General features: G+C 47.9%; 2 protein-coding genes across 4 annotated transcripts; both read right to left on the bottom strand.

Annotated features, from left to right (window-relative positions):
* Positions 1–955: 955 nt before the first annotated feature.
* LOC137148955 (uncharacterized) lies at positions 956–9,031 on the bottom strand. Its single transcript, XM_067542188.1, has 9 exons — positions 8,995–9,031; positions 7,483–7,608; positions 6,416–6,483; positions 5,619–5,748; positions 4,518–4,640; positions 3,419–3,488; positions 2,824–3,001; positions 1,767–2,247; positions 956–1,084 (listed from the first exon to the last, which is right to left on the bottom strand). The coding sequence occupies exons 1-9, from the start codon at positions 9,029–9,031 to the stop codon at positions 1,065–1,067; spliced, it is 1,233 nt and encodes a 410-aa protein (XP_067398289.1). The 3' UTR covers positions 956–1,064.
* A 9,364-nt stretch (positions 9,032–18,395) lies between these two features.
* Positions 18,396–26,937, bottom strand: PDCL (phosducin like). 3 transcript variants are annotated; one of them, XM_067541740.1, is made up of 5 exons: positions 26,726–26,937; positions 26,250–26,311; positions 21,691–21,862; positions 20,846–21,027; positions 18,396–19,171 (listed from the first exon to the last, which is right to left on the bottom strand). In XM_067541740.1, the coding sequence occupies exons 3-5, from the start codon at positions 21,854–21,856 to the stop codon at positions 18,623–18,625; spliced, it is 897 nt and encodes a 298-aa protein (XP_067397841.1). In that variant the 5' UTR covers positions 21,857–21,862; positions 26,250–26,311; positions 26,726–26,937; the 3' UTR covers positions 18,396–18,622. The 3 variants fall into 3 exon arrangements, with proteins under 3 accessions (XP_067397841.1, XP_067397840.1, XP_067397843.1); XM_067541739.1 differs by having other exon boundaries at positions 26,698–26,753; XM_067541742.1 differs by lacking the exon at positions 26,726–26,937 and adding an exon at positions 26,585–26,601.
* Between the last annotated feature and the right edge of the window lie 287 nt (positions 26,938–27,224).

The following is a 27,224-nucleotide window of genomic DNA, read 5'->3' as shown; positions in this document are numbered from 1 at the left end:
TGTGGGTGTGGTGATACTCCACAGCCATATCAGAAAGAATGCATGACAATATCCTTTCCCTGAAGAGAAGCCCTGGGGTGTGTGCACAGGAAGCCTGCTTCCTATCTGCCGCATCTCACTTTGTTCCCTCACCACTTCCAGCTCTGCTCCAGCCACCCAGCCGTCCGTCCGTGCAGAGAGCCCCTCAGACACTGATCTCCCAGCCGTGTACAGCCCCTTCTCTCCTGGGCAGCCTGCCCACAGCACAGCTGCTTCTGTGTTCATTGCTGATGAAATGTCAGCACACGGTAAGTTCATCGTGTCACCATGGGTTTATTTTAAAGCTCTAGATGCTGATAACACAGCGCTTACATTCTGACAGTGCAGCTCTACCAGAAAATCTACCCCTCTGTTAATCTCCCCCGGCAGCGTTCTGTGTCCACGTCGCAGCCTGAGATATCCAGTTTCACACGTCTCCATGGCAGACACACTGAATGCTTCCTGGAGGGTTCATGCCATCGTAATGGGACTTACTCTGCCTTCGGTCCCAGCGTTTGCCTACGATCTCACTGTGTCTTTCCCTGGATGCTGCCAGGACACAGGGCTTTGCACTCAGCACAGTAAAACAATGGTCTTGTAACTGTCCTCAACTCATTCTCCAAGCCAAGAGCGTCCCAACCCCTAACGGTGACTCCACCGACGCACAGTGCCAAGGGAAACCAAGTACAGCTCTGCCTCCCGGAGACAGCAGTAGTGACCACCACCTCTGGATTCAATGGCTTGGGAGACTCCTTGTGATTTCTGGCTAGATATTCCGCAGCTGGGGTCTTTGTGGAGGATGCACAGAGGAGAACTCAGGAGGGAGTGAATCAAAAGCTAGAGACAGATGAGCAAAAAACCAGGACAAAAGAAATGGAGGCCACAGTAAGAAATACCTGGTAGAACAAACATCCATATACATTAAAGAATACTCTGACCCACTTCAGACCAGCAGTCATCGGAGCACGTGGTTGCTTCTGGCCCCACTCTGCCAGAGAAGTGTGATTTTGTTCTCTTCAAGACTTCATTGGGTCAGTTTCAACCCATCACAAAAAACTTCTGGGCCCTGTGAAAGTCAGAAGATTGTATGAGCAGGACCATCTGTGCAGGAGAATTCACAAGAGACACAAGAACCTGAATTCTCCGTCACAGTAGCAGGCTTAGAAGCTGTGCAGTAAGGAGCAAGATCCCAAACCCTATTAACTACGTATACAGACTGTATAGGGATTGCTTCTGCCCCCACTGAAATGCAGCCACCTCTGGGATGGAACACAACACTGGCTTAACAGTGCACAGCAACCCCACACAACAGTTGGGAACAGGAAGTGAAGCATAAACTGGAGTGGGAAATTAGGAGTGCAGAAAAATTACCCACGGTGGAATCTGGCCAGGACAATGCTGGCTGTGTGCTGCGTCCTGAGTGACCGATCCGGCCTGTACAGACCCACCCAGGCTCAAACGCTCCCTCTGGCCTGGCAGCCAATACAGGCCCAATGCCCATGGCACAGGCTTGACCCACCCTGTCTGGCCCAATGGCCTGATACACACGGAGCCGGCATCTGACTTCAGTGGGGAAGGTATTTTGTCCACCCAAAGATCCACATCAGGCAGAGACCTGATCCTGTGCTGCAGATCTCAGTCAGGGTTTCCGGAGCACAAGGGCTGCCCCCGCCAGTCCCCTGCCCTCTGCCTAGCACCCGGCCATCAGAAACACAGCCAGTGCAGCGGCAGCACTGGTGCTCACATACCAGGGTCTAGCAGGGAAGCTGGTTGCTGGGACGCTGCCCCTGCTGCCTCTGGGTGAGATGAATCGGAGACGGGCTGAGCGGCTGCTGGGGCTGAGATCTCTGGGGTGCAGGGGTACAGGTGTATATCCACGGTAACAGACATCATGGCTGTTCCAGAGCTAGACTGCTCTCCGGGAGGGGAACACGCCTCCATCCCCCCTGCAGGGGCAGGGCCAGCACTGCCTTGGCCGCGATGCCCACTGGCATCCCTCCCGAGCGGTACGATGCTCCAGAGCCGCGGCTCAGGCCCGTGGAAGTATAGCGTGGCGCCAATGTGCTGGAGAGCCGGAGAGGTTGCAGAGCACGTGCCAGGGGCCCATGCACTGGGCTTTCCCGGCCTGGCACTCTTTGACAGAACAGGCGCAGCAGAGGGTGCAGCTGTGGGAGGGCCTGGGTGTCTCTCCTGGCGAGCGGACTCCTGCTGCATGGACCCTGGGGAGTCCTGGAGCGCGGCAACGTGCACGTCACACGGAGCAGAGAGTGAGACTGAAGCCATGCTCCCGCCCAGCAAGTCCTAAGCAAAGCCAGAAGAGCACGGGGAGTGCGGCGGGAAGCAGCCCCGAGCCCGGGTAGCAGAGCGAGGGGCAGGGGCCATCAGACAGCTTGAAATACAGACAGGAGAGACTGGACGGGAGCAGAGCCTTTTGAAAAACAAGCCGAGCAGTGAATAAGGCCGACTGAAGATACTGCCCCAGCCCCTGGACTGCTGTGGAGGGGCCTAGCGTCACTGAAGTCAATGGAGCTGCTCTGACCCACCGACTAGCCACAGGGACTGGCTGCAGCATCCCCTGTCTGGCAAATCCCTGGCCATCGGGCCGCATGGAGCTGGGACTGGAGTCACTGACAGGGGAAGCTTTCCTGCCACGAGGCTAGTTCACGGGGACCCACGACACACAGGCGGTGATGTGAGACATGGCAGGGACGGACGCAGGGATCGCGGTGCAGCGACGCTGCAGGGGGGTTCAGAGAGCTTTAACGAGGGGGCCCAGCTACCGGAACAGTACCCGATGCACCTTACCACTGCCCTGGGCTGTGCGGTCTGCAGAGCCTCGCCAGCTGCAACACCTGGGGGCTCCTTTTGGTGCCCCGCTGCCTGTGCCGGGAGCATGGGGCCGGAGTCCAGCAGGCTGGGGGAAGTGCTGGTTTCGTACGGGTTCTGCTCAACAGCGTCAACAGCACATTCAACTTGGAAAGCCCTGTGGATCAGAGAGGTGTCAGGGACAGGGGACAGGGAAAGCCACAGTCTCGGACATTTCACCAGCGCCAGGGGTGAGTGACTCACCACATTCCCAGCCTTTCTATCCAGGTAGCAGCGTTCCTCCCTCTGCCACTCATAACCCAACGCCCCCGGCCCCTGCTGAAATACGTCGCCCGGAGGGCAGCAGAGGGGTCCCACCCATTTGATTGCAGGGTACAACGAAAGTGGGAAAGCTCTCGTACACGTTCCTGGGTGAGCCCATCCCCAGGTGACCCCGAAGCAGCTGGTATAGAGTGTTTCTTGGTGCCCAAACGTGTCTAAGCTCCTGGGTTTTCCTGCTGGGAACCAGGATTTGAAACCACAACTTGCCTCACCGCTTCACAATCCCATTGTGTTTACAGCAGGACAAACTCACCTGTTCTCATACACCCCGTCCACTTCCAAGTAATTTCTCCTTCTCCGAGATTTAGAGGATTTTGGAGAAGCTGAAGGAAAAAGCAGATGCGTTTCTTTAGCCCCATGGCAAGGTACAGAGGCAGAGCCAGCTGGCATGCAGGGCAGGCGTGCCAGAGCAGCTGGCCATCTGGTCGGGACAGCACATCAGTCCTTCCAGGCCAGTGAGCGTGTACTCCTCGGGCAATATCCAGAGACTGCAACGAATGCACCAAAACACTCGCGCAGCGGCACCTCTGAGCACGGGCAGGATGCATTCGAGACGCAGTGTCCGAGTGCAACACATTGGCAGAGTTCATCTTGGCTACGGGACAGTCCCTCAGGAGACACCCAGACGCTCCACATTCCCGCACACGTCTGCTGTAAGTCATGGATATGGGAAACGCTGAATCAGGGCCTGGGTGAGGGAGGGTGTCAGTGGCTTTAAAGAAGTTATTCCCTGCACCTTCACCTTCCTGCATGGCTCCATTCTTGTGCCCCTCCTGGGGCTTTGCCCTTGGTAGACAGACGGCTGGGGTAGACTCTCACTGGCTGGGGGCACGCATCTTTCATCAACATTCATATCCAGGTTTGGAGCAGAGATGGGCCTGAAATCTGGATCCAAAGGTACCCAAGGACCAGGGTTTGGTTCTGGCCCGTTATAGAGATGAGCCAGGTGGGATGTTCAGACCCAGACCTGAACCCTCCACAGAGGTTGGGGCTGCTCAGATGTGGGGATCTGATATGGGCCCATCTCTACGTGAGATAAATCCAGCAACCCTTCCCTGCCACAAACCCCAACCCTGCCCCTCAGCCTGACCCCGCCACACACCGAGTGCAGAGCAGCGGAGGGCGCTCTCCCCTCTAATCACTTCTGCCCTGCCCCTGAACCTGCTGTTTCCAGGTGGCCAGTGAAACAACTACCAGAACATTGTCCTAAACGCTCGCCCCCTATTGCCAGCCTCAGCGAGAGCAGGAGAGCACGGAGACTTTCCAGATACACACCAGAGCTTTCAACGCTGCTCCAAACCTGCCTGTCTGCGTGTTCTGCCCATTTCGGAAGCTGGGGCTGAAATACTCACAGGTGCCATCGCCTTTGGCGTTCTCTGTCTTCTGGCGGAACGAATACACCCCCATGGAAATGAAGATCAGCGCCAGGGACACGGAGACTCCCACAACCACTGGGATGTCGTGCTCCTCCAGGCCTGGGAGCCAGTGTGAACCAGGGGGCGGTTTCCGCCTGCAGAAGTCAAGCAGTCAGGCCCAGACCCACGGAGGCTCCCAACTTTCATTGTGGCTCTGGGCCTCAGCTCAGACGGGCGACGCGCAAGGAGGCGAACGTAATGAGCGAACGCACCTGGCCGCCGTGCATTACCTCGCTGTCGTGATCGGAGGCCGGGTGGCATTTTCCTGTTTCCTTCGGGTAGACAACAGTGACATCCCCGTCGCGTTCCCGGAGGGCAGAGAATACACTGTGCTCCTGCTGCGAGCTGGGATTTCCTTGCCCCACATCCCGGAGGGTGGCTCAGTAACTCCAGGCGGCCCCTGAGCAGAGCTCCCTGCTGGGACTGCAGTGCCGCTTTCTTCTGCCCGTTTCCGCTCCCGTTCCAACGGCAACAGCCGGGCAGAAGCCTCTTCTGTGGGCAGGGCCCTCCTCAGGCTGGAGGAGCTGAAAACTAGCGAGAGAGAGAGAGAGAGAAGCGCTGCCCTGACCGTGGGGCCCCGCGGGACGGTCGGGGAAACGCCAGCCACAAACCTTTACTCCTGGGGAGGATGGGCAGAGACACAGGCAGCAGGTGGGGCCTGCTCTGGAGCAGCCCCCTGAGAGGGGGAAGTCTCCAGTCAGGAGGAGGAAGGCCAGCGAGCCATCGGGGTTATGAGCCCCCCGGCAGTGTGGCTGGGGGGTGATAACATGCACAGAGGAGTGAGAACCCCCAGCTGGCCTGGGAGGTGACCTGGGCACCGGAGAGGCGCGCTGTGAAGGGCACGGTGTTTATGTGGGCCAGCAAGCCCTTGCGAGGCCCACACGCCATGAAGCCCTCGAGGAAGCCGAGGGGTGGTGCCCCCAGCAAATGGAGCGGCAGTGCCCGTGGGAGTCCACAGCACAGGTGGTGCACAGCAGGTGTCGGGCAGGAGAACTCTGGTGGCAGCCCCTCAACACACGCATCACACCCGACACTCACCGGCTTCTGAACCTGGGCCAGGGCCAGGACGTGCCGGGGAGCTGGTTCCCTCTGTGTGGACTACCTCGCTCGCTTTCACCAGGGGGACCTTGGCAGAGAGCCCCTCTCCTCTGGTGTTGGCCCGTCTGAGCTGCAAAACACAATGTGTATGGGACATGCTGTCAGCTTGGCTAGGGGCAGGCCCACGCCCCGTGGCTGGGGGGACAGCCCAGAAGCTCAGTAATCTGCTATAGGAACGAGCCCCCGGGCCCATGATAGACACCCAGCGTATCAACAAGGAGATGAGCAGGAGGACCTAGGCCACGCTAGGACCTGAAGCCTCCGTGACACACCATCTGCTCCAGCACTCACACTGCAGAAGGCTACATGCCACAGCCGGTGCTACCCGGGATGGAGACGTCAACAGTGCCTAGACAGCCCAACCAGCAGGGCCCCGGCATGCTGGGCCCTGTACAAACACAGAGCAGAAAAGTCTCTGGCCCACAGGAAAACACTGCAGGCCCCGCTGGGAGGGTTCAGGAAGCAGGGCTGTTCTACCCATCCCTCCGTACAGTGCACAGGGCAGGCCCCCAGCTGCAGCCATGTGGGGAAATGGTTGGTGGGTGTCAGTCGCTGTTCCCAGCCTGATACTGAGACCAAAACGCCTCCACTTGACATCTCGTGGGAGGTGCAGCGTTATCCCATGAAGTGGGAGCTGGACACGGGTGAAATCTGGATCCCACCGAAGCCAGGAGCAAATTCCCGCTGAGGTCAACATGGCCAGGATCTCAACCACAACGTTTATGCACCCGATTTACCTGCAGGAGGCTGGCGAGAGAGGCTGGGATGTTTCCGACTCCTTCGCCCCATGGGTTCACTTCTCCATCTGGAAAAGATCAGGCGCGTGTCACTGCTGTAGGGTTTGAGACCCCATCACCTCCCGATTTCCTGTGCACATCCAAACCCTTTGCATCCTTCACAGACAGCCTCCACAGGGTCGCACCCTGTGCCTGTCCTCTCAAGCAAGCGGAAGCACAAGAAACGCTGAGTACCCTCTTGAATCCATTAGCCAGAAAACCTGCCTGTCTCCTTCAGGGAAGTGGGGGCCCCAGACAGACAGGCCGGGTTAGCAATGGCTGAGTTAGCAGACTCAAATGTTTCCCCAACAGACCTTGGGAAGCTGGGCTCTCGCTCTCTCTCACCCTTCACGGTCAGCGTCGCCATCCCGCTGTCCCTCCCCGCCGCGTTCTCAGCGACATGGAGACAGAACGGGAGCCCCCCTCAGCCCAGGAACATTGCTGGGAGCTAAGGACCTCAGCAATGCCACGGTTGCGTGATGAGACGCACCATAAGCAGCACAAGAAAGAGTTAGTGGCCTGTTCAGCTAAGCGACAATATCCCCAGGGTGGGAAGCAAACCCTGAGAGGGACAGAGCGGACAGCCCGGCATCGGCTCTGCCCTTCCACAGACAGAGATGCCACAGAGCCGCACACAAAGCAAAAGGAAGGATCTGAAACAAGCCAGGCCACTCAGAGCTGCAGCTGGTATTCGGGTCTGATGGGATGGAGCAGAACAGGCCAATCGCCACTAGGCAGCACAGCTGCGCTAGGGCTGGCCTCCGCATCCAGCTGCACCAAAGTGCTCCTGGCTGCCACCCATGTCTGCTGCCCTTGGCATGCTGAACCCAGCGTGCACAGCCCCGGGGCTCTGGATACTGTAGGCACCCAAAGCGATTCCTGGGGATGTCAGCACCTCCCTGGACGCAGCAGAACAACTCCAGGCACTTTCTGACGGGCCTGGCCCGGCCGAACGCTGCAGCGTGGCTGAGGGACTGAGACGCCCAGCACTGCGGGGACCTCGGTAGGGGCTTCAGCGTCGCACTTACCCAGCTCCGCATTGCACTGGCTGCTCCTCAGGTAGCAGTTTTGTATCACACCAGAAACAAGAACATACAGTGCCAGGGTCCCCATGGCGCCGGCTCCGTGCTCCCTGCGCGAGGCTCTGACGCGTCCTAAGAGACACAGCAATACGGGGTCTGAGCAGACCGGCACGCCACGGGCCCTCCCAGGCGCCGGGTTCTCGAACACCTAATTCCAACCTTAGCCCACTTGCCCTTTGCCGAAGTCCGTGTCTTGCCCAGAGGCCACGCTGATGGACATCCTCCCACTGCTTGTCCCAGGTCGAGCAGTTCTTAGTCAGATCAGCACACGGCAGATATTTGCCCGGATTCGCTCTCTGTCCCTGCCAGAAAACACTTCTCATCCGTGGAGAAGTGAAATGACCTGAGCCAATATCCTAGTCCCCAAGACTGGTCCCAGCTGTGCCACTGACTCACTGCATGGCCTTGGGCAGGTAACATAACCTCTCCCCCCCGTCTGCCCATCTGCATGACCGGGATAGTACTTATTATAACGTATTAGTGGCATAGCATCAGCAGCTAGAGACCCCAGCCCCACCGCATCACGCACTGCACAACTGTGTAACAAAAAGATGGCCCCTGCCACGAAGATCTCACAATCTCAGTACAAGACCAGAGGCCACACACCTCACAGGGGCTGTGCAGATTCGTTAGAGCCATCTGAACATGGGAGGTGCCAAGCGCTCTTAGTATCTGCAGTCCGGGACGTCTCGTTTTCCTCGTGGGTTGGCATTTCCCTGGGCTCAGCACTAGATGGCGCCTGAAACTCACGAGCTGGGGACCTGAAGCACTTGTCGTGTCCATCAGGAATCCACGTTTCATATGGGTTTATGGGGGGAGCTGTCTGCAGAGTCTACAGAACCCCAGGAACCCCCCCAGGGATACACCCACCCCATAGACACAGCCTCGATCACAGCCCCCACCCGAGCATCACCCTTGCTCCACAGGCGGCTGGAGAGCGAGGCTGAAGCTTGCTATTTATTCCCAGGTGGAAACTGCAAACGGTTAATGACGATTTGGCATGACAGAACGTGTAACGTGTGTGTGGCCCTGTAACGCGCCCTCCCAGCCACCCCCAGAACCTCCCTCCCAGCTCCCCCTGGTGCCTTGAACAAGTAACCGAGGCAAGAACATGCACAGGTCGCACAAGACACCCAACCCTGCAGTGCTGTGCTCCCCAGACGGATACACCTCGCTCCACGCCCTGAACTAGCATTTCAGCCCATGCCAAACGCGATCCATGGCGCACACCGACCCCAGCACCAGCCGGGTAGATTCAGTTCCCTCCTGCACAACGCCAGGGCACTCAGGATCTAGTGGGTGAGGTGCAGAGAGGCTGAGCCAACCAAGGGCCACCTCCTAGCCCAGGAGTGAGGCTAGAATAGTTGCCACAAACTCTCCATGCTGCTCGCAGAGGGCACATGGGCCACTGGATCTGCAGAGTTGCGGTCCTTCCCCTGGACAGCCCCCAAAACTGACCTTCCACACAGGGCCCCACATAGGCCAGCACGGACATAGCTGCTCAACTCACAGACATGCACAGCCCCCCTGCTCAGCCGTCTGACCTCGGCTCATCTCCAACAAAGGCTTCAGTGTAGAGAGGGCCCTGCAACGGCCCTCTGTGCTACAGGTGAAACTGGAAATAAGTAACCAGCATTAGCCTTGGGAGCTCCCCTACCATCTATCCATCTATGCAGCCCTCCTGACTGTGGCGTCTGAGCGCCTCCCACGACCAGGCCCTTTCACCCAGACAGATCTAACATTGCCAAGTGTTTGCACAGACGATTTAAATTGGAATCAATTTACCCATCGCAATAATGCAGCCACCTCTGGGGTAGAATATGGCAGCTGTAGTGACATTCCGTAACAGGTTAAATATTACCTCCACAACAGTGTGCACGGAGATGTCACCCAAGCACCCAGAGCCTCTAGTACTAGGGACACCTGCTGTATATTACTACGGCACTTGAGATATCAGACACACCCCTGCCTCACTGAACTCCTGATGCGCACTGTTCACGAAACACAGCCATTTACAGCATGGCTGCATGCGGCGTGTGCTGCACTCACACAGCCCCCGACTGTGGCAGAATGTTGTGTAAAGGAGATGAACAGAGAAGAGCACAAAGAGGCAGTTAGCCCAGCGCTGAATGACCTCCTGACAATGACTCACCGCACACCAGGCTAATGGGGGAGGATTATTTAGTGGATGATCAATTACTCCTAATTTCCTGGGAAGAGGCAGGAGTTGACTGAGATTTATTGCCATGCAAATGATCATCAGATTAAACCAAAGGGGCAAAACTCCATCATCCATCTGCTAATAAAGTTGGATTTCACCTATTTTTAACATCTGTTCTCATGGGACAAACTGCAGAAAATCCGCACGTTGTAGCTCTCTTCTGCCAACCACAGGAGCGCCAAAACTCTGCCCTACCAAGGGCCACATTGGTGATTTGTCCTGAACTCAGGGGCTGCATGTGGACTGCTTTTTATGCTGAATTTAATATGGAAGGGCAACTCAGGGGAGCAGCTGCGAGGCCATTCCTGTGTTACAGATCCCACACTTCAGATCCGTAAAGCAGAAAGGGGTTTTCAAATCTAATTTCCTTTTGGCCTTTTGTGAAGTTCGAGTTCTGGACTTCAGTCAGCTTAGGGCAGTGAAACTGGTCTGGTCAATGTGACTTTAGGTGTAGTGAGTTTCTCATGCCTGTTCCCAGGCACCAGCTCAGAGCCTTTTGCTTGGATTGCCAGCAAACCAGCGGAAGGTTAACACAAATCTCTATTCATTGTTTTAAAAAGAAAAGGCAAACAAACAAAAAAAATCAATCCCTTTTTATCCATATTAGGTTTTAATAAACACTTCTCCCCCTGCCCCCCTCCCCCCACTCCTCAGCAAAACTTACACTGAGGGCCTAAAAATGCTTGAATCTTTTCTTTTTATCAGTCTTGTTCCCTAGTGCCTGGAGCAGGGTTGGTGACACAGTGACAGAGGTCTGAGTCTAGACCCTCTTCGGATCATTCAGTGAGCCCACTGGCTTTCCTTCACTAAGCACCATTTTGGGTTTTACTGTGTGTTCAGAATTCTCTAGGCCATGCTGCAGGAGTACAGTAAACCCAGAGTACAGTCACTCCACCAGCACCAACCGAGTGGTTCCAGATTTACACTGGGGGAACTCAGTTCAGAGCCGGGCCTTCAGAAAAGGTTCTACATTCTGGCTGGTCTCCCCTGGCTTATTTTGCTTTCTCAAAGAAAGCGTTTACAATGGGTGCCAAGGGCCTACCTGCTGCCTGCGTCTCTCAAAGACCCGTTTCTCTCCTGTCTCGGATGATGAAAGATCAGGTGCACAGTAGAGGGCTTGGATTTAATGCCAGCGTCTTCATGAGCTGAAATATGCATGAAGCAAAACAGGCAGGGCCAAGGCAATCCACAAATCAGAATGAGTGAGTCACGGCTTTCCCACCTGGAAGGAAGGAGAGACATCTGACCATTCAGAACAGCATAGGAGGATTTCCGAATAGTACACGTGGAGGAAGTGGGGCAGTCCTGGGGAAGGGACCGTCATGTTACTCCTCTGAATGCCTCTCTCAAATGAAACATCAGGAAATCTTACCTCTGGGACCATTCATTTGTTTGGTGTCACTTTGAAAAAGCTAAACACTCTCAAAGGGAAGTGAAACTGGGAGAGAGAGATGGAGACAGACGGAGACCACATGTGGACCAGGATGAGTGCAAGGTGAACACACAATAGGAGTGTGAGGGGGCATCTGCTCCACACTGGCCGCTAAGGAGTTAATAGAGCCCTGGGAAGACTGCACGAAAAGTAGCCAATAGGAAAGGAGCTGCAAGGAGCAGCCAATTAGGGCCAGGCATGCCCATATAAGAAGAGCGCAGGGCAAAGCAGAGGCAGTCACTCCTTGGAGCTCTAGAGAGAGGACTGGCTGCCTTGCAGGCTGAGGGCAGCTAGCCCCCAGGACAGAGCAGTGCTGCAGGCAGGGACTGGGGAGCTAAAGACAGCTCCTGGCTGGTGGTGGAGACTTGCAGGCTGAGGCCCTGAGACAAGGGTGAAGAGGGTGCTGGGGCCACAGGGAAGTGGCCCAGGGAAAGATACGGAGGAATGGGAGGGGATGCAGCCAGTGGCTACCACCTATGGGGGTCCCTGGGCTGGGACCCAGAATAGTGGGTGGGCCCAAGTCCCCCAATTCCCCTCGCCACGGGGGAAGCAGCTGGACAAGTGGCTACACAGCAGACTGCAGATGGCCTGGAAGGGGGGAAGAGAGCGTGGCATAGCCGGAGGGCTGTGTCACTGAAGAGGATGCCGCGCTCTTGGGAGTGACACGGTCCCAGAGAAGACGTGACAAGGCACCACCAGCATGAGGGCGAACTGGTGCAAAGCTAATCCCTGCGATGACCAGCAGGAGGTGCCAGAGTGGTGAGTTCACCCCCTCACAGGGTGAATGAGATGAAAAATATGTTCATATTTTTAAAAGATTTAAGGCAATGGAAATGTGAAACAAGCCACGCTGCTCCACAGGAGACCCCCTAGGGACTGGTACCCACAAACCGTTCTGCACCCTCTCTTCCTTAACTAACCTTTTCTTAAGCATCCCTTTTCTAAGAGATTTGCCATAAATTCTTCTCAGCGACTGGCCAAGATCGAGTTCAATATCTGACACCTCTTTCATCAACTGGCCACGATTCACAAAGGCTGATCTCAATAATCTAAAAGATCTTTTTCACCACACCTGGCCATCCGCTTGCTGTCTGAAAATGCTGCTCATCTCCAGCAACGTGACAAAAACGCAGACTTGAAAAGCCAACATACGTCTGCATCAAATATATTTAAAGTGTAACCTCCCCGGCATGTCTCACAAACCCATGGCTAGACCCAGGACTAACCTGACCAGAGGTGGTCTTGTACTACGTGGAGCTGCAAGAGAAGCCAGATACACATGGTCTGTAGCTGAACGTTTATTCTGCACAGCACTGGGAAGGGGAGCAGCAGGTTGCAAGGACTCATAGAAGCTATGAAGTTCTTAACATTTTCACTTTCCTACAGCTGTTTCTTATCATTAGCTAGCATCTCACCGGGGAAGCAGCACACACCATGGTCCATAAACCATGCCTTAGGACCACACACCTGCACCTCCTTGCTCTTGCATTTCAGATTAACAAAGCAGCAATGAGGCTACAAAACATTGAAAGCCATTAAATACCAATGGCCAATTGTCCCTATTTCCCATCTTTTTAGCTCTCCACTGCAAAAGCTCCTGCACTCTCATTGTCTCTCAATGCAGTTAAAGTCTGTCCTTGTTTGTAGCTTTCAGAGGCTGGCAAGTTTGCAGGTGAAAAATTCTCTACACACCCAAAATAAGGCACTCAGCACTTCTAACATAATTGCTTTACAAAACCTTGGTCTAAGATTCTAACCCTTTCCTTTAGAATGATCAGACCTCCCCCAAATCAGAATAATGTGTCACACGTACACCACACTTTACAGACATGAACACAACCACTGACTTCCCACAACCAGAGCTTACGGCACAGGAGATGCATTTTGGTTGGATCCCTTGTGGGAAGCAACAGAATCCCTGGTCCTTCTGCTGCCTGGGTGGGGAAGCAAAGGCAGGTATGAAAGGCTCAGGGATGCACAGCTGCCTGCTGATACCTGTGATACCTGTCCCACTTCACAGCCCCATGCTGCCTGTGTGTGCTCCCTCTGTTTGCTGTCTGGGATCTCTGTCGCTGAATCGATCTGCAGGAGGAAGATGGGTGGCTATGAGCTGCTGGATAGCTGCATCATCATCCTGAGTCTACACTACTTACCCAGCAAACAGAAAACCCTCCAGGAGATGCACAGTGAGCTGTTGCTTAACTACCAGAGAGACTGGCCTGGAAGATTAACTCTTTCCTCACTCCAGCAGATGTACAATTTCAGCAGCACACGGGAACACTTCCACCCAGGCCAGGCAAAGTCCTGGTGTTGGGGACAAGAAGCACGTGTGAAACCCACCTGCATTTAACAATTGCAACTAACTATTCATTTGCACCTCTTTAGCATCCGTTATCTCAAAGCCCTTCACAAACACCCCCCTGAGCAACGTAAGTTTTGCTGGCATAAGCGCTTGTGTGGACAGCGCTATGTCGGCTGGAGAGCGGGAGATGCTCTCCCACCAACATAGCTACCATTGCTCGTTTAGGTGGTTTTATTATGTCGGCAGGAGAGCTCTCTCCTGTCGACCTAATGCGGCTACACAAGTGCTTATGCCGACAAAATTTGTCGCTCAGGGGTGGTTGGTTTTGTTATTTTGTTTTTTTCCCCACACCTCTGCGTGACAAAAGTTTTGTCGGCATAAGTGCTAGTGTAGACAAGGCCTAAGTGAATCTCTGAACAGTTCAATGAGGTTTCAGTAAAGACCCATCAGTACATGCAAGGCAGGTAATTGCACATCAATACAGCTGGTCAGAACATTTTCAACAAAAGTTTTTAATTAAAAAATGCTGTTTTTTATCAAAGCCAAACATTTTGCGAAAACGCATCAATTTCAGCTAAGTTTTTTACTGTAAGGTCTCTGACTTCCAGGATAAACTCTCCAGAGAGAAAGACCCAAATTGAAAACCTGACAGTTTAGATCTGAAAACAGACATTTTGTCACAATTCCATTTTCATTCCATTGTGGAATGAAAAATGTTGAACCCTCAAAGGTTGTGAAATGGAATGGTCCTTCACCAGCAAGCTATACACGACTGCTCTTTCGCAGATGCAATGCAAATTTTGATCTTGGGTGTATGCATACACCAATTTTGCATCTGCAGTTTCTGGCCACGTCTACTTAGAAAAGAGATGTGCTATAACATATTAGCTAACACATTAACACACGGTAAAATATGAATGTAGACACCAAGGCAAGGTTTGGTTTTAACGTGTTAGCTGACTGAGGTGACCTCTAAGGCTTCCCACTAACATATTAAATCACAAATTGCCCAAACACTAATATTTTAACGTTAGTTAACATTTTAATTTTTCTAGGTGGCCAATCTGGAAAACCCAGCTCAGTACATCACAAAGCAGAACTGCTACTACATAGAAACTCTCTCTTAAAACTTCTCTAAAGGTGTTAGCAGCAGGCCAAAACTTTCAGCGCCTTCATTCCTTTGTTTGCACTGAGCTGGCTTTCAGAGAGCAGAGACGCAGTGGCATAACATTCATCCTCTCACCGCATATCCCGCCTGCTTTGTATTATACCCTTCTTCATATTATGACAAATTAGACCATAAGCTCTTCAAGGCTGGGACCTTGTCTTGCTATTGACATTGTAAAGCATACACTTGAGGACTGTAAATTAAAAACCAAGAGGTCATCACTCTGCAGGCCTCCATCATCCAGGGCAGCAGGAGATAGGAACTTCACAGCGATAGGAAAGAGCACTTTCCGAACGTGCAACATTTCAAAGATATTCAAATAGTGCCAATCCCCTCTCCCAAGCCGGGCTTTATTATGATGCAAATGGGCAGGCTGTCTGCACTGCAGACTTTCCCGTATATCTGCCTGAATATAAATTATAGTCACTTTGATTTTTTTTCCTCTTAAAAATGCTGATACTAATGCTCAATGGTTTCATGTAGCGAAACTGTCAAGTTTTCTGTTTGCATTGCTAAGACAGAGAAAATCTCAGCTTGGAAGCTTTTAAACGCCTATTTCCTGCTTATTAATTTTCCTTACGTTAGTTGCAATTCAAGCCAGTTCATATTTTTAGTTGCAATTTCTTTTTCAGCTTATAACTCTCCCTTTTAAACATAAGTGAATTACATATATTAAATCTTTTTTTCCCCTTTAACATCCACAAGTGTATTACTATCATCAACAGTGATGTATAAAGGCACTGGTGAGGGGTGAGTGTCACTGCACAGACATATGGCACAAATAAAGCCACCTTAAAACATACTAAACCAGATCAAATATTTATAATCCAAATGACAGGGTGTCATTAAAAACTAACCCACTTTGCCCACAAAATGGTAACAAAAGATCAAAAATAAGACAGCGAGGCAATGAATGAGGGAATGGAAGAGTGTTGTAATAAAAAGATTCATCACATAAGGTGTATATAACTCAATAGTTACAACATTAAGTATATCAAGAAAGTACACCTTCCCATATAACCCATTTGGATTAAGCTATATTGCTTGTGAGTAATGCAGTCATGCTGAAATCATGCCAATAATACCGTTGCATCACCTGCATCACGTATTTTTTTAAAGGATTTGTTTACATGACATTTTACAGACTTTTAGAAATACTTTAAAGATTTTTTAAATGCCCTGGTTCTATACTTTGTATCCCTAGGCTAGTCAAGTCAGGCTGCCTTACTACCATGAATCCAGCCACAGAGGCCTCAAGGGTGAAAGAGAGAGAGAGAAATTAACTATTGTATCAACCTCTCCAAAGGTCTAAAAATAGCTTTCTATAAATCAATGCTGTGATCTAAGCTGTAAAGCGCGCTCAGCAAAGCACAGACAAAATACAAAAAGGTAATCAGCAAAAATTAAACCATCGTAACACACTTTAAAAGAAACAAAACACTCAACAGCCAAAAGGTGCTGCAGGACGAAACCAGTTCCTATGACATAAAGCAGCAGCATTCAGTAACAATAATGATCATAATGAACAAATGGAGCCAGCCAATTCTGTAGGTTTCTCTCCTGTAGCATGAAGTGGGATCCGACCTGTATTTTTAGGGAAGATGGGAACTTTCCGGCCCACGTTGCTGGGCAACTGAGGCAGCCGCAGGGATGGTTTTTAAAAGACTTTTGTCACTTTTAACAAAAGATGGAAAAAAATTATTGTGAAGCCTTCATGGAGGGTTTCACCTCAGCCCCAAGTTGTTTTTTGTTGTTGTTGCTTTATTGAATTATAATGATGCTGAGTATAAAGATGGGCTACCAATAACAGCTGCCATGAGAATAAAAAAGAGTGAGACAAGAAGGTAGCTCGTTTCACCTGAACTTTCAATGAAGAAAGCAAGCAACACACTTCAAATTGATGGGAAGGTGTCCACATGAATACTTGTATGAAGTTGGTTTAGTTTATGTATTGGCTTCAGGAAGATTTTACACAACGTAGCCTTTCAGTCCTATATAAAGCCAAATTCTGCCCTAACTTCTGCCGTGTGTGGCCCCCGCACCTCCAGGTTAAATGGAATCACACAGAGTAAATGCAGCACAGAATGTAGTTGTTTGTGAACTTCTATTATAAGCTCTGTGGGGCAGAGACTGCATCTTCCTTTCATACACCGTGCTCACTAAAATAATGCACATCAGAGATCCCTCATCTCCTGTAGTCAAGTTGCTGTGTCTCTGTATCCCAAGCCCTTGTAACAGAATGTTCTAACATTGCTTCCTTTTCCTGCCATGGCTATTTTAATTTATGGGATTTCTATTGAGAAGAGATGCCGGGTCAGTGCTGGCTGTTCACAAAGGACTGAGATCATAAAGACAACCCAGTTCAGCTGAGTCCAAGCAGTAAAGAAGTCAACAGGGGATGGTGCAAAATTTTAGCCCAGACCTCACTAGCCCCCACATGGGAAGTGTAAATCAGAGCTTTGCATGAAGTTGGGAAGCCAAAGAAATGGTCTGTTTTTCCAGGCCTGAGATATCATCTACTGGGACACTAAAACAACCAGGTGTGGAAGATTCCTTTCCAATCTATTTGTGTATATTTGCAGCATTGTTGTAGCTGTGTTGGTCCCAGGATATTAGACAGACAAGGCGGGTGAAGTATATCTTTTATTGGAGCAACCTCTGTTGGTGAAAGAGACAAGCTTTCGAGCTACACAGAGCTCTCCTGCAGGTTTGGAAAAAGTTCAGAGAGCTTTGTGTAATCCTGAAAGCTTCTCTTTCACCCACAGACGTTGCTCCAGTAAAAGATATACTTCACCAACCTTGTCTCTCTATTTGTGCATGTCCTTTAAATTCCGGGATAGTTCTCAACCATAATATTCCAAAGCGCCTTGCAACTCCTTAGCTGAAAGGTGTAATATGAATAAACTATGGAAAGGAACAGAACTAAGCACTGATTTAATATAAATTTTGGAGGGAATTTTACAGATGGTCAGTGAAATCCTGGCTTCATCAAAGTTAATGGCAAAACTCTCTTCACCATGTATATTGTCAGCTATAGTCACTTGGATGTCATTCAACACCCGCTGTTTGATGGTTTGCTTTTAAAACTGGCCTCCTCTTAAACCCACCTCTGCTCAAGTAACCATTACCAACCCCCTGGATCAATATTTTAAAAGGCTGCAGGGAGCATCATTTAAGGAGTTCTGAATGAAGAGAGTCTCACATTTAGACCCAATATGGGATTAAACAATGAAGACTTGTGCCTCACTAAAGAATAACTTTTAGGATGGAGTGGTGAATTGTGCTAGTTAGCAAGTGAGGGGGAAATGCTCTACATTGTCTGTTAAAACTACATGATGACTTTTGAAGAGTGGAAGCTCATGAGAGTTCATGGTCTCAATCCTATTCCTATTGTGTAGAAATCCACTTTAAAAAAATCACCTTTTCAGTTGGTACCTCTGCTGGCTTTCAGCAAGCCACCAAAAAGCCTGACTGAATAAACAAACGGACTAGATTCCCCTACTTCAGGGTTCAGATGACACATCTTGTGTCACATCTCTTCCCTGAACAGAAAGACGTCATTTCCCAGGCTACCAAGCCAGGCTTTCTACCAGCACCAGTTAATTGTCTATATAATTCAAAAGGATGAAGTGTCTCAGTTCCCAGTTGTATGTAGAATAGGAGCTGGTGAATACTGCTGGCAATCAATTTAAGATTTGTTTCACATTTATATACTCCAAAAACACTTTACGCAAGACAGGTTTAGTTTCCATTTTATTGAAGTAATTTAACAAAATGTTAAGAATTCTTTACAATACATATAACAAAGACTCTTAAAGTAGTAATGGGCAAAAAGCCAAAGTGCGTGGCGGGGGGAGAGGGAAGGGGGGAGAGGAATACACAGAAAAGAACAAATGAACAATCTACAGCACACAGACACCCTACAGGGCAATTCCATCTTACTGAACCCTTCGCTCCCTTTTTTCAGTCTATTTCCAAATCACTGTCTTCACTATAACATGCAGCTGGGTTGCATATGGAAGTCAGCAGCAGCAGATCCTTCTCTGGGAGCAGACCACACTCCTGTAAAAAAGCCTCCAGGTCCACAGCAAAAAAATCTTCTCCAAGCTGGTCTGTGATTCGCACAAAGTTGCCAATTAGCTCCCCTCCCTTATAGATCAACAAGGCAGGCAGAGCGTTGTTAGTAAAGCGAGTGCTGGCACCAATCAGAGAACTCTTCACTCGACAAAATTTGACTGTTGGGTACTCGGCAGCAAGACAGATCATGCAGCCATTCACTGATTCAGAGCCAGGGATGTCATCTTCATAGATGTGGATCATGATCAGCGTGTTCTTGTGTTCTTTATCAATTGTGTCCAGAAACCCTTCCCCACTGGTGATCTCAAAAACCTGCTTAAACTGCTGCCCACTGTGCAGCTGCTGCCTCATCTCCTCCATTCGCTGCTTCCTGTACTGCTGTAAAAACTCTTCATCATCACCATCATGAATCATGTTATATTCTTTTAAAGTCATCTATAACACGCAAAGAAATGTTATAAATACACCAGACAGAGAAACCTAGAACTCCATACGTGTCACATACAGTTAGTATTTAAATCAAGGACAGACTGAGTGTGACCTGCATCAATCCTCATCTTTAATAAAGCAGATGCTCATTAGCACCAACATACTGGTGCCCTTTTTGCTATTTTGCTCCTAAGTGGCTGTTGCTGTTATGGGCAGTGTCACAATTCACAGTAGGGAAAGTGTTCCCAGAGGAAATGTTGCTCATAAGCAGAGGTTGCTCTTACAAGGTGTTGCTGCAAACAAGCATCTACTGTACCCAAGTACAGACCGTGGAGGCTAGAGTTCCCACCATAAGATGCTCCATTTTGATCCAGCCAGAAAGCACATCTGATAAAGATGGAGCTTCCCAGATTGGGACTTCTCGCCTCTATAGGCTGCATTAAAAGTGAGTGACTATAATGTGCTCCCATTTTATTCAAAACAGCTGTGGCCACATGTTCCGGGTAAGCTGCAAACAATACTCTAGGATGGACAGCTCGGACACTGCTTCTAATTTAAGTGGATACTGTCAGATTTCCTAGTTTGTTTTTTCAAAGTAAACAGAGTAAATCCCTATTAGAAGCTTAACATTTATTTCTATATCAAATTTATTTCTTTGGCACAAATGAATTTTGTCATGTTTTCTATGGAACTGAAATTAATATGGGTTTATGGTTATGTTAGCCACCATACTCTAGGCATAGGATGTGTTAGTTTAGTGCTGCTGCATTTAGCAGGGAAGCACTGAAAATATCAGTCAAAACCAGAGTGGTTATTTCAGGCAGAGAGAGAATCTCTTGGCAAATGTGAAGTTCATTTAAATTAAAAACAGATACCTAAAATTCAGGCAATTTCCGCCCAGTATCACTTTATGATCTTCAATTGTTGGGCATGAGTGACTAAATTTAACTACCAAATGTAACTAAATTTAACTAACAACTCACAAACATAATATTAGCAGCATGTATCAACTTTAGCAACTTCTTCAATTAGATTCATGGGAACTAGTAATACAAGTCAATTGACCAGAACATCCCACTTAGCTTTTAAAATAGCATAGCACCTCTGCCATTTTTTATCTTTGATATCTAATGCTTTCCTATCAGTTTGAAGACTAAGTTAAACCCTTAACATTCATTTACCATACATTGTAATCAATTAGGCCTCCTGGAAAGCAGACATGTCTTACACAACACTCATTAACTGACAAGATGAAGTTTATTTTACAGGCAGAGTTGCTGCATAGCTTTTTTTTTTTTTGCTTTTTCTTTTTTACTGTTTCACAAACTTGGAAATAAATTTGATGAATGCATGCAGATTCCTGATAAAGGAAAATACACCATGTCTGATACAGATGCCATCCGTAGTCTTGGGGCAGTCACTTATTACTTAACACTTAAGCGTATAACATCTTCAAAATACTGCACAAACATTAGATAATCCTGACACCACCCGTGAGGTAGGTAGTCATTGCATTCTGTCTCAGTTTTTTCCCTCTGTTAAAAGCAGTAATACCTAAAAGCAATACCTACCATACAAGGATGGCACAAGGATTCATGATTTTTTTTTCAAAGCAGCTGAAAAATGGAAACTGCTAAATATTTATTATCTCAGAAGTCTTTCACTGGGCTCCCAGGTTACCTTTCCACTGATCTTTTCCTGCAGTTCTTTCTGTTTCTGTTTATCCTCCTCTTCATCCAAATGAGATCTGCACGTCATGGATAACTTTTTTATAAGTCGTTCCATCTCTCTACACTGCTCCTCTCGCTGTTCCGTCTCCAGTTGTTTGAATCTTCGCCAATCATTTATGACACCCTTTGGACCTGAAGGTAAAACATGCAGGCATTTTGTCTAGACAGAAACGGACTATTTTACTTTCCATTTAGGATCTCAGAGTACTTTACAAATAGCAGTTAAAGGACAGACCATATTTACGCTTATTGTATATTGCTCAATCTGCTGTAATAAAGCATAGGAATAGTAGCAAGTAACTCCTGACTTCTGTTGATTTCTGTGTCCTTGAACAAGTCACTCAACCTCTCTGTGTTGGTTGACTCATCTGTATAATAGGGATAAAGCTTACCTACCTATATTACTTTCCCATCTATCTCCAAGGGATGTTATGAAAGTTAATATCTGTACAAAGTTTTGACACACTGCCACCATCAAGGTTCAGAGGTATCCTCCAACAGTGGGTATGAAAAGGTTTCCTTTTCACAGCAAAATAGAAATGAGGGGAAAAAAATTAAGTGATGGTGAAATAAGTCTGCAAAAGTCCCGGCACAAAAGTGTGTTCCATGATATGCAGACAGCAGCAGTCGTAATCCATTTCACCTTACTATTATCCTGTTGCTGGGGCCTAATAAAAAGTGCTACTATTTAATGTCCTATTTAGGTCTGTCCCAGTTGTGTGGATACTGATTCCTTTCCCCCAGTACTGGACAGGCACACACAGGAGTATAAAATCTCCTTTTATGTGACAGTACCTGTGTTAACTGCGGTGCCATCACTAGTCAGCTCCACCTCCCCACTGACAGTTTCATGAATGATGCTGTCGCCGACTTTATCTTCTTTCTCACTGTCTTCATCTTCACTGCTGCTGTAGTAATACTGGAGCTTCTCACCAAGCAGTTTATCATCTAAAGTAGTCATTGTATTCTAAAAAAAGATGGACAGGTCAATATCAATGCATCTGTCCTTTGTACAAACACACACACACGCACAGTATCAAATATCACCTCTAATTTGTAGTATAAGCTCTATACTCCTCCAGAGAAAAAACATGAAGGCTGTTCAAATGAGAACAGTTTATAGACCATTACCAACAAGACTATGCTGTAGTTGGTCAACCTCTTTGTGACTGAATTGATGATACTCATCGTTTCAGAGGTTTATTAAGCCAAAACCAAACAATTAAAAAGCTCTTTATTATAAAGTTTCTTCTGCAATAGATAAAGTGTAAGGCATTCAAAATATTTTTTCCACTGAGGATAGTTCTTTTGCTTAACGATGATTCAAGATCCCTACCACTCAACCCTAAAACCCACACCAATTAAATTTCCGTCTGGATATTTTACATTAAGTTTCAACGCCTAGTATTCTGTGTGCAATTACTAATCTTTGATTATCGTATAGCTATTGCTAAATGAGATTAATAGTTGTATGCATTTTTAAAAAGATATCACAGCGTCTTGCGCAATTAAAAGCTTGCAGTGAAAATTCAGAAGAAACAAGAGTGTTACAATAGTTTATACATTTTTTAAAAGTTAAAGTTCTATCCTTTATTCTTTACCCCCACCCTTCCTTACAAAGAAGAGGAGACAGTGTGCAATATCCAGTTGTATCTCTCAAGAAATATCTTTTAGGGTTTCTATTAGAAGCTTCTCTCCAGGAGATTTTTACTAAACATGAAAAATTCTATCTAGGCTCAAAGTTGGCACTTGTTTTTCCCCAGAATCAAACAGAATCTGAGCAAACCTCCAGCAAAACTCTTTTCTCAAATTTATGTAATGCAAGCATGAAAAGACATATATAAAATGGTGCTGTGTGCGCTATTAACCGTCAGTTTCACAGCTCATTTCCCGATAAAGAGAAGAACTGTAGCAAGAGGGGAACTCTGCTTTTGGCATTAGTCAGTGCAGTTGCAAGTTAATTATATTATACTTTATATAGACCAGTGTGCAAATAAAGAATTCTATTTGACAAATAAGATGTTTTTGTTAATCTGTTCCTTGCATCTGCCTACCATGGAGCTGCAAGCACTTAACATTTCATAAAGCTCATTTTCACTTTAATAAAACTCAGTTGTAGCACATTATGTATATTGATAATGCTGGCAACTCATATACATGCAGAATTGATACAAGACTTGGAAGAATTAGATTTTGACGGGTAAATATTGATTTCACCACACAGACACAAACCAACTAAAAATATTTCCATTGATAATAATCGAAACATAGATAGGCAAAATAAGAAAAATGCGGCTTGAGAACTTATCAAAGTTTGATTTAAGGATATTTACTTTGTATATTTTGACATCAGGTTAACAATTTGGGTTTTAATGGTTATAAAGCTTTAACTTTTTAATCTCAGTGTCTACTGTCATAAAATCGTTATTGTCTGACCCTCCTGTAGTTTCTCAGAACTGTGAAAATTTAAATAGATAAAAATGGGGGGAAAATGCTTTAAAAAACATCAATATTATCAATCAAAATTATAAAAATTAAAAATCAAATCTGTCAAGCCGAGATGTAGTAATCTCCGTTGACCTTAAATCCATCAGTTGTCCTGAGTTATACCATCTAAATACCTTTCTGTTGGCTAGAGATTAGCCAATGACAGCAGCAGGAGGATATTCCCTGTAAAAGCTATCTGGGGTATTAGTATTTACATACATCAAAAGCCTCTCATCCCTAATGGATGTAAGAGCGGACAGCGTCAATCATAAGAGACCACAAGCTGAATAACTGCCTGAGGATGTAAAGAGAGTTCAGAGCTCCACTAACAGCTTCCACAACAGTTCTCCAGAGCTAATGGAATAAAAACAAACCCTTTGTTGTGTGAACTTTGATCCTGAACAGGCTATTATAAACCTGATTCTAGAAAGTATGTTGATGAGGTGGCCCTAATAGTCTGTATTTCTGTGACAAGGGCACAATCTATACCGTAAGGAGAAATTAGTGTTTTTAGGTTTTCTGCCAACCACGAACTGTATCTGCAAACTGTTATAAGTCGGATTATGCAGATTAACAAGTAGATAGTCAGATGGTTCAGGATAAAAGATGATAAAACAGGATTACTGAGATTATTTTTCAGAATAGAAAAGAATTACACAGAAGATATGGCCTGTATCTACCCTAGAGAGACAGACATTAACCAGCTAGCATTTGGGGTAAGGTACATTGCCTTATTTGACTAGTAGCACAACACATCACATTATCAAGACAGCTGTATTCTTCTAAGTGTTCATCCATAACAGGGCCCATCGAGAATGGAAACCGAGAAATTAAAGAAGTTCATGCCCTTAAAACCCCCGCCAGCTTTGAACTAAGCCATAGAGATGCTCTGTCATGTTGAGTTTAGTTATTCTATTTTATTTCCATGTACTATTGTAAAGTGTTTACAGATCCTTAGTATTACGTCAGCACAAGAAATTCAAGTGTTTGACTACATTCAGGAGACCTGGGTTTGGAGGCAATTCCCTGTTCTCTGGGCTGCAGGACGGAATTAGTTTTGTTTAAAGACTTGGTTGTGGGAGAATTTTGATTTATTTTTACCTTCTCTTCTGCTTGCACAACAGGCAAACTATTTTCCAATTCAGAAAAAAGGAAGAGCAAAAGTAACCAGAAAAAAAAAAATAGTGGGTATTATGTACTCCTGAGGCTTGTATGCTGACACAAAATTCCAATTCTTTTCTGTGCATCAAATGGAACTCAAATTAACATGGTTAATTTAATTTCCTAGTTATAGTACACCATCAAACAGGTAGTTTCAAACAATCGTATACAAAACAGATATTCCACCTATTTCAAATTAACTGCACATCCTAAAGCAAGTCTGCAACTATGTTTCTTCAAACTGATCACCTCAGTTCTCGCAAGCTAAATAGGGTTGGACTGGGTCAGTTCTCAGATGCAAAATTACAACCCAAGTTCTGCAAAAATTGGCTTTGGTGATTCTGTTGGTGGCTCATTTCCCTTTGAGTTGATAACAAAAAATCCCAAAACAGCTTAAGTCCCTCTCCAGTATGGTGATTTTGTTGTGTACATAGGGGAAAGCTATAGAATATCACTGCTGGGCTACTGTAAGACAACATTTAATAGGTAATTTAGTATCTGACCTTAATATTGGAGACAATTTGTATCATTCTGGTTTTTCAACAAGATTCATTAAAACAACTAATTAGCTATAATTAGTCTTGGAAGAATTAGATTATCCCTAAATGCTGGCAAATGTTGATTTCACTGTCCACACACAAACTGAAAAAAAATTTCCATCAATAATAAAAATTTACAGATAGGCAAAACAAGAAAAATGCTACTTGGAAACTTTTATTAGAGTTTGATTAAAGGATATTTACTTGGCATATTTTGACAATGTGTTAACAGTTAATGCTTTAACTTTTTGAATCTATTATCATTAAATAATTATTGCCTGACTCTCCCCATAACTTCCTGCAACTGTGAAAATGTCAATTGATAAAAATTGAAAAAAAGTTAACACTCCTAATTTTGCACAACCGGGAAAATGTAAAATGATAAAAAATAAAAATGCCTAAAGACAGACATTGAGATCAGACAAAATGATTTTATAAAAAATCAAAGTCTGCCAAACTTAACTACAACATGTCACAGGGATCTATGCTCAAATTGTTTATTTGGTACCTTTACCCTAAACTGGCCTTTCTTTCCTTTTCTTTACAAACTAATTTCAAGACAGACTATGTTAGCACACCTAAAGTTTTTGCCATCAGCAGGAAAACATACAATGGATTTGACACTTTTCAGATATGAATGTAGATGAAACCAGAATCTCCTGGTCCGTGCTCTTCAAATGCAATGGATTTATTGTGAATTATTCAGGTTGGGAATGCAGAATTACAAAACTCAGATTAATGTTATTAAAAAAGAATCTCTAATCAAACAAAGCTTCTGCCTGTACTGTTTCTGTCTCTCATTCTGGCTCTCTCTCTCACATGGCCTACATCTGGGCCTCAGAATGAGATTGTTCATGTGTGCAAGGGAGGAACAGAGGTGGCTCTGAATGCAGACATGGAAAGGGAACAATGTCCTACATTACTGCCTTTATTAATATTACCAGAGCAAAGGGAACAGGAAGACAGTATACACAGCCTGTATCTACAAGACAACCTGAACAGAATAAATGCACATGTAGCTGGTGACAGCGGAAGAAATGACGGAAAAGTCATTTTCCCCTGTTTTTTTTTAAACAAACATTGAAAAAAAATAAAGGCGGCTGGGCCCAAAAACTAAAAGCAAATTTCTGCCACAAGCTCTCATGTCAGTCCTCGCGGGAGACTCACGTTTCCTGGTTCGTTCGCAGTGCTGACCTCTGGGCCCCCTCTGCCGATGCAGCTGGCTCGGACTGTAAATGCAGGTGCACAAACGTGTTACAAAGGGACCAAGAAGAGCGACAGGCGTCACTGGCGTTTCCCGGTGTGGCACCTTCGATCTCCGGCCCAGCAGCGCAGGAGAGTGCCGGTGCAGCTGTGGAGCTGTAGGCGCAGCACATCCCCAAAGGGCACCGGCACCTGCCCCCCCACCCCCTCTGCCCCCCCACAGCCCCTGCCCTCCGAGCAACCCCCCCGCCCCCCCACTCACCCCTCTGCCCCCCAACCCTCTGCCCCCCCCCGCACACCTTCCACACAGATCTGGTCCCTCTCCCCCAACCATGCCCCTGCCCCCCCGACCGCGGCCAGTCCTCCCGACCGGGCCCCAGCGCCCGCCTCAGCCGGCCCCGCGCGCAGTTACCGGGCGGCGCCTCCCGCCCCGCACCCACCGCTCGGCTCCGCTCCGGCCGAGGACGAGCAGCGCAAAGGAGGCCGGGAAAGCAGCGCAGGGCGGCCCCACGTTGGCAATGGTACAACCCGGCGCCAACGCCCATCGAGCAGACGGGAGCGCAACCACCCCACATCGAGGGGGGAGGCCTAGCCGCCTCGCCTCGCTACGCGCAGCTGGCCAAGGGCCGTGCTCGGACCGACGGGCCCCGGCCTTCAGCTAGGAATAGAAGAACCCAGGCGTCCTGCACCTCCCCCCTCCCCCACGGGAAATGAACCCAGGCGTCCTGCCCCCGCCCCCCTCCCCCCCCCGGGAGCAGTGGTGAGTGCCGAGTGCGCCGTGTCTGGCACCCAGGGCAGCAGGAGAGGCTGGTTTTCAACGTCACGCGCAGCTCGCTCTGCGCCCCGAGCACGGGAGTAAGGCGGTGTGTGTGTGTGTGAGTGACTGTGAGAGAGAGGAACAAGGGATGCTGGGGTAGCCCCAGTTACACACCGGCTGTT

The sequence above is a fragment of the Emydura macquarii genome, unplaced genomic scaffold (assembly GCF_026122565.2).
Source record: "Emydura macquarii macquarii isolate MOO-44397 ecotype Brisbane River unplaced genomic scaffold, CSIRO-AGI_Emac_v2 contig_691, whole genome shotgun sequence".
NCBI classification, from domain to species: domain Eukaryota; kingdom Metazoa; phylum Chordata; order Testudines; family Chelidae; genus Emydura; species Emydura macquarii.
Note: the sequence above shows the minus strand (reverse complement) of the source record. Positions and strands in the feature narration are given on the sequence as shown.